The 7997-nt window shown below is 36.1% G+C and overlaps 1 protein-coding gene across 1 annotated transcript; it reads right to left on the reverse strand.

Annotated features, from left to right (window-relative positions):
- Positions 1–574: 574 nt before the first annotated feature.
- LOC111890925 (uncharacterized) lies at positions 575–1453 on the reverse strand. Its single transcript, XM_023886998.2, has one exon. It carries the CDS (start codon positions 1451–1453, stop codon positions 575–577), a length of 879 nt encoding a protein of 292 aa, XP_023742766.2.
- Between the last annotated feature and the right edge of the window lie 6544 nt (positions 1454–7997).

The following is a 7997-nucleotide window of genomic DNA, read 5'->3' on the forward strand; positions in this document are numbered from 1 at the left end:
TTCCTGCAATCTCTTTGACTGAATTGTTATCAAAATTCCTGCTCAAAACTAACTCCAACAAATCATGGTTAGTCAACTCAAAACACTTTTCAGTCAAAGGTTGGATCATATCAACAAAATTAATATAATGAAAATCACTTGGGTACCTCATTGCTTCATAGATATTGAAGTTGATGACCTCCCCATCGAATTCCATGGACAATATACCATTGTAGACATCAATTTTTGTTCTTGCTATTTTTAAAAATGGTCTACCTAAAAGTATGGAACTCGAGGATGGGTGGTCATCATCTCCCATATTAATCACATAAAAATCTGCAGGAAAGACAAGTTCGTTAACTTACACTAAAACATCCTCTAATACACCTTTTGGGTGTATTATAGAACGATCTGCAAGTTGGATTATCACCCCGGTTTTTGTTAAAGTGCCTATACCAACAGATTTGTAAACCGAATATGGTAAAACATTGATTGAAGCTCCTAAATCTAGCATAGCACGGGGGACATAAAGGTTTCCCAATTTGCAAGGAACGGTGAAAACACCCGGGTCCTTGCACTTTGGGGGCATCCTTTTCTACAAAACTACATAAACATTTTCACTTGCTTTCACTGTCTCATTACCTTGCAGCTTCTTTTTAGATGTGCAAAGTTCCTTAAGGAACTTAGCATATCTAGGTACTTGTTTGATCGCGTCTAAGATAGGGATGTTGACTTCCACTTTCCAAAACATTTTCATTACTTCACTATATTCTCTCTCTTTTTTATTGCTGCTCAATCTTGATGGAAAAGGTGGTTGTGTGATCTTTGCTTCTTTCTCTTTCGGCTTCTTTTTCTCCACCATTTTTTCTTTCTTTTCATCCTTCTTTGGTGGTTCTTCTATCACCAACTCCTCCTCTTCTTCTTCTTTGGGCATCTTTGGGCCATCATATTTCTTTCCACTCCTCAAGCTAATTGCATAAGCATTGTGCTTTGGGTTTTTTTCGTTTTGAGGAGGCAGTTTGCCTTGATCTTCCATTTTACTCATCGATTGAGCAAGTTGTTCCATTTGTTGCTCAAGATTCTTGATGCTTGCCTTTGTTTCTTGTTGAAAACTTTGAGTGCTAGTGTCAAGGCTTTTGACTATGTCTTCTAAGGACATGCTCGAGGAGCTAACTTGTTGAGGAGGAGGTTGTGGTTGCCTCGGTTGGTAATTTTGTTGTGGAAATGGTGGCCTTGCTTGGTAATGGGGTGGTTGTCTTTGTTGATAGCCCATGTTTTGGTTGTTGTTCCACCCTTGATTTCCTCGGGGCTGATCATAAGTTCTTTGATTTTGCCCGGAATAGCCTCCCATAGCATTTGATTCTTCATATTCTTCTTTTTGCAATTGAGGACACATATCGGTCAGGTGAATGCAATTCCATAGCGAATTCCATAGTAAAAGAGCTACAAAAAGCCATTGTGTAGCATATTCCATAGCAGAATAACTACAAAATATACTTTCATAGCAAATTTCCGTAGTTATTTCAACTTTTTCTTGTAGTGATACCACAAGAACGAGTGGATTTTACACCTTTTTCCTTAGCAAGCATCATTACCACCTTGGTCAACTTGGATAGTTGAGCTTCAATTTAGGGAGTGTGAAACTCTTTTACACCTCGGGATGCATCCGTGTACTAATCTTCATCTTGACTTGTATGCTTTGAATCCTCCGCCATGTTTTCTATGATGTCCTGAATCTCAGTTGGGGTCTTATTGGTCAAAGATCCTCCACTTGAAGCATTAAGAAGTCTTCTTTCCCTTCAATGAAGTATTGTAGGATTTGATACTCACTAGTACCATGATTTGGGCAACAGGCACAAAGCTTTTGAACCTCTCCTAATATGTATGAAAGGCTTATGTCTTGTGTTGTTTGATCCCAATTATCTCTCTTCTTAGGGCTGAGGCTTTCATTTTTGGGAAGTATTTGTCTAAGAAGAGGTGTGCAAGATCTACCCACGTGTTGATTGTGCCAAGTGTAAGGTCATAATGCCAATCTTTTGCTGAGTCTTGCACTACAAAGGGGAATGCCCTAAGCTTGATTTGGTCCTCTGTAGCATTGTGTGGTTTCATGCCAACACACACAACATGGAACTATGTGAGGAATTTGTGGGGATCTTCATTTTCTAGGCCTCTAAAGGTTGGGAGGAGGTGGATAAGATCGGATTTAGTTCAAGGTTTGTGGCTGTCAGATAGGTGATGCAATGAGGTTGTTGAGTAACCTCTTGCCTTGCCCATTGGCGAAGGGTTTGTTCGGGTGGAGGATTTGGGGGTGGATTCCCTCCATGGTTATCTCCCATGGTATGAGTAGGAATTAAGGATTCTGTGGGTGTGGAGTTTGGGATGTTATGAGTAGATGAAAAGGGTGGAGTTGTATTTCTAGATGAGGATGGCTGAGGTGAGAATGAGAGGGTTTCTGTTTCAGTGTATGACACACTTGAGAGGGGTATGTCCTCCCAAATGTTGATGACCGGAGGGGTAGGTGATGAAGAAGTACCGAAACCCGGTTGCCTCTTACGAAGCTTGGCTTGCTTTCGTAACTTCTTTGTAGTATTCTCTATCTCCGAGTCAGTTGGAAGTGGTGTACCTGTACGAAAAGATCTAGGCATAAACGATTAGTAACACCGTGTCCCTGGCAACGACGCCAATTTGTTAGGCGTGTCAAACCCAACAAATAGTAGGGGTACAACAGACTCCAAATACACTGCTTTAATGCACTAAAAACTAGTACAAGGCAAGCAGGGTCGAACCACAGAGACACGAGACAAAAGTCTATACCTCTTTACGTAAGGTATTTTAATCACAAAAGGGGGATTTGTTTCCAAAGTAAAATAATTAAATAACAATCTACTTTAAAAGCATGCACAAAATGAAAAAAACTTGTAAACAATTTAACTGAATGGGTCTAGTTCTAGTTCTGAATGTTGTTGTTAAACTTGATTATGACTTGATGTAATTCAAGATTGCTATTCTAAGTTGGTACTAAAAGATATTAACACGCTCTAATACCTCTCGCTTGCCAAATTATCTAACCAAAATACGCTCTTTGACACGCTCTTAGATTGTATTGAAAAATTGCATTAAGTTTTGTACCAGCTTCCCAACAATGTTCATTTCTTCTCATACTCTCGGAAGTGTGAAAACATGTGATATATGTTTTACAATAAGAAAACTTATTGTTTGTTACCAATTATTAACTTAATAGAACTATTAGGTGCCCTAAAAGTTAATTAACTACACCAAAATTCAATTCATAAAAGTGACCAATCAAAAATAAATCAAATTCAAGGATTCTAGTTAAAAAAACATAATCACTAGAATAGAATCACAAATCAAACATCAAATCATATGCTTCAAGTCAGGTAATCAACATGTTTTGAACAAGAACTAGAAACTAGGGTTTCTTAGCCACACCTAGCTAAGAACAAATCGAACAAGAATAAAGATGAAATTGAAATGTTTAATTCTTACTAAAATGAAATAAAAAATGTTTGCAATGATTTGGTCTTCTAAAAAGCTCCAAGAATTTTCCTAAAATCGCCCAAGATCGCCCAAAGTTTCTCCAAAACCGTCTTCTCTCATAAAATGACGTCTTCTCGTATTTTAATTAATGTTCATGTGCATGCCATAAGGGCATGCGTTTTTAGCATGGCCATGCCTTTTTCCCATGTGTTTTTGGCGTGACCATTTGTCTTGACCATGTGTTTTTGGCATCGCCCATGCTTTTTTTTGCTAAAGATCCAATAAGTCTTCAGGGTTGGCTCCATCTTCAGCCTAGCTTCACCACGAGTCATGTTGCTCAAATATAAGATGAGAAAGGAAAAAAACGACCCGTGTCGATGTGACAAGAACTACGTTTCAAACGTAGTCCTTCGTTATGATGACAATGCAACAATGATTCGGGTTATGTCTTCATGTTTTCTTCCATGGCATGACCAGTCCCACTTCTCTTCAAGATCCAAAGCTCCAAGCTCCAAACACCATGCTCCATAAATCCTGCAAAAATAAATCAAAAAATAGTGAAGTACCAGGCATTCTTAATGAAATATGCAGTTGTCCAAATAATTAACTAAATACAAGCACTATGAAGTAGAATGCTTTGAAATGACGGAATTAAACATGCAAAATAGGTGCATAAAATACACCTATGACTTGTTCTTCCAAGAGACAGAACATCATCTCTTGGTCTAGTACTAAGGCTGGGTATCATTGCTAATACATTGCTGAGACTTTTTAGATCCAGAATTTACTTTTAGAGTTGTACTACTCACCACATCGATCCACTGTTGTTTAATGAGATAATGTTTGTGTTGTCTACATGTACTCAAATCCGGTTCAATGCAAACAAAATAAGCATATTGAGATTGATCTAGATTTTGTTTGTGACAAGGTTGCTACTGAGCAGTTTTGAGTACTTCACGTGCCATCTACATCTCAATATACTGATATTTGCACCAAGAGTCACCCATCTTCGATGTTTCTTTATTTTCGGTCCAGCTTGAACGTTACATATCCTCCTTCCATTCCAATGAGGGGGGGGGGTGCTATTAACGAACATTTATATTAGTTTAGTATTTTTATTGTATTGCTATATAGTTTGGCCCATTGTGTTGTGGCCCTCTCTAATGTATTTTGTATATATACGCTTCTTTTTAGTGAAATACGTTTCATGGGAAAATGTATGCATACATAATATATATATATATATATATATATATGTGTGTGTGTGTGTGTGTGTATGTATGTGTGTGTGTGTGAATGTGTTTTAGTCTGCTTTATCTCATAATCTAAAAGTTGATTTTGAAGCTAGAGAATTGAAGCAAGTAATCTTCGAACAACTAACATATCTAAATTTGGTTTAACTTTGGTTGTTAAGCGTAGAACAAGTTGTTTTTGTATCTAAGGTGCATCCTGCATAAATTAAAATTTGAATGATAAATCTATTAGTCCCGTATAACAAATCACTCAAGATATTAACAAAGAAGACACAAAACTATTTTGAAACTAAATCTTTATTTACTAAGAAATTGCTTCGTAAACACAAGAGATAATTAGTGAACAAAGTCTAATTATGGAACAAACTCTTAGATGGAATTCACATAGAATAGATATGCAGTAGGAGCCTTAGGAATACCATAAATTCTCATGAAACACATGATCCCATTCTTGTCCTTGCTGAAAATCCTAAACTCTGTTGTATCAATTGTCTTGTAACATTCATGTATGATACTAGTAAAAAATTAAATTGTTGATTTTTTGGTACCATAAAGAAGAAGTATGTTTAAGGATTCATCAAATGTATATACTGATCATGTCTTCTTTGCCTTGGTTCCCTTGAAGTAAATTCTCTAACAATATTCAGATCCAAGTTCATCTTATGAACCTTTTCGATCATTAAAGATATAGCCATTCTTAGCTCCTAATATAGCAAGCCTTTGTAGTTTTGGGATTTGAATACTTCACTTTAATGACCTTATCAACTTGATGCCTTTAGGTGGCCGTATCAACATACTTTGAAGGATTGATCTTGTGATTTATTTGCTTTAGTTTTTTCCTTCTCTATACCGCTCCATCAATGTTTTCTTGAATGGAATACTGTTGTTTGATGAGTTTAGAAGTGATTGGAGCTCCTTCTTGATCTAGAATTTCCCAGTTCAACCTTTGACTTTTTTCTTTAAGAATCATTCTCATAAACCTTGTTGTATTCCAAAGAAGTATATCTAGCCGCTTCAAGTGAGATATTCATTTATGTAGTCGTTTGTAAACCAAAAGAGGAGTTTCATTTTGTCATTTTGATGAAGAAGCTTCAATTTGTGTATCTACATGTCTTTTCTTGATTATAGTGCAAATAGGAGCTTGATCATCACTAGAACTGAAGTAGGAATAACATGAGGTGGAGTTGAGTCATATGGATCTGGAGTAGCGTGAGTTGGAGATGATGGTGTAGATGACACTTTATTAACCAAGAGAGTATTGATAGTAGCCAATTCAGTGTTAATGTGGAAGCTATTGGTAGACAGGTTGTTAAAGGTGGTGTGTCAACCCTTGTAGATAAGGCATATATATATATATATATATATATATATATATATATATATATATATATATATAGCAACCGTTTTCGATAAGTCTGTGACTGTTGGGTATAATCTTGATGGGTTAAGTTCGTTTTGGTTCATGGGTCTTTGAAGTTTTTATGCATGTTTTTTTTAAGAATAAAAGGCTTGGTAAAAGCTCTTTCCGAATGTTATGGTCCTTCATGACCTGGTTTTTAGGTAGGTTAGTATTTAGTTTGTATTTCCGTTTCGCTCTCACGTGGTGTGTAAGGCCTATATAAGGCATAGTTTTGTTTTCAATAAAGCAGTGTAGAGATTCTAGTACTTCTCTTCTTTTATTGTTTATTTAATTCATCTCTTTTTTCTTTTGTCTTCGTGTGTGTACATTAAACAAAGAGGTTGCAGGTTTTTACTGAAAAACTTGGTATCAGAGCACCATGGTCATACCTGGTTCGTAGCAAGAAAAGAAGATGAAAGCAAGCAACAAGGTACCACGTCTAGTGATATGAAGCACGATTGATATGCAAAAAGAAACAAAACGCAAGTAGTAAGAAAGCAAGAAACAACAGCAAGTAGCAAGAATCAATAAGCAAGTAATCAAGAAATAAGTAGCAATAAGAAAGAAGAAAGAAGTAGCAAGAAAAGAAAGCAGTTAGTGTGACAAACCGAAATTTCTATCTTGTACAACCATTCGCTTCAATAGAAGTCAGATTTATTTCTGCTAATTTTTTAGCTTTTTGGAGTCAGTTTGAGTGTTCTAAAGCCTAGTACTTCAAGAGATAATTAGAGGAAGTATACTTTAGGATTAATTGTACAACATTTAAGTCACAAAACTCCAAGAGTTAGGAGTTTTCGGCCCAAATGGTGTTTGGACCGAAAACCCTAAAGGGTATATAAATAACACTTAGTCATTTTTACGATTCTTTTTCCATTTCCAAGTCAAGAACAATTCTCTCTCAAGTATCATCCGAAATTTTTTTAAAGATCTTCAAGATTGTAAATGTTTCCATCCTTGTTTAGTTTATCTCTTCCATTATCTAGTGATCTTACATGAATTCATCTGTGAAATCATTCCATTTTCTTAGATCTTCAAGTGTTCTTCATTTCACCAAGAACACCAAGAACACACACTAGTGTTTTGAGCCGAAAACACCCTTCTTTGCTTCCATATTGTAAGTATCTATCTCTTATACTTGTTATCTAGTAAGGATACTCGATTTAGGGCCTTGAAAACATCCATTTCTCAAGAAATATAGGTGCTTTCGGTCTAGTGCATCTCCTTAGACCGAAAACCCTTATCAAAGGTGCAAAATGACTTTAAGCCTTTCCTAATGCTTAGTATTGAGTGCAGAACACTTCATTAATTGTTGAAAGCCCTTGGAAATCACCTTATGCATCAAAGATCATGAGTTTTCGGCCAACCATTTGGACCGAAAACTCCAAGAAACATACCACTTGAACCGAAAACTCCCTTAAGTGGCTATACAACCCTTAGATGCAACCCTTGGTACTTCTTGCACTTGAATCAAAGTGTTTTCAATGTCCTAGGGTGTCTTAACTTGGTTAATTAATTTTAAATGATTAATTGGATACATATGTGTTATTATATGTTATATAGGATCCGCGTGTGTGCTCAAGTCTTCACTTGACACTTAGCACCCTATACCATCCGTTCTTCCAAACCACTCACTAGAGGTGAGTTCATACCCCTTAATCTGTCTTTTAAGTGATTTTAAATGCTTTGATGGGGGGGGGGGATACAAGTGAAACATTATAGTTATTATATCAATCACATGTGATTAATAACTAGCAAACAACAGATTTGCTATTCAATTAGCTGTTTTATACAAACAAAACTATTTCAAATGGTTATCAAATACTTTTACATGTTAAATATTTTCTACCCAAACTCTTTTAAACTTATAC

This window comes from Lactuca sativa, chromosome 7 (genome assembly GCF_002870075.4).
Source record: "Lactuca sativa cultivar Salinas chromosome 7, Lsat_Salinas_v11, whole genome shotgun sequence".
NCBI lineage: Eukaryota > Viridiplantae > Streptophyta > Magnoliopsida > Asterales > Asteraceae > Lactuca > Lactuca sativa.

Excerpts from the sequence above, each read along its gene's own strand:
- LOC111890925 (XM_023886998.2), bottom strand. The coding sequence starts at position 1,453 with ATGGAATATGCTACACAATGGCTTTTTGTAGCTCTTTTACTATGGAAT.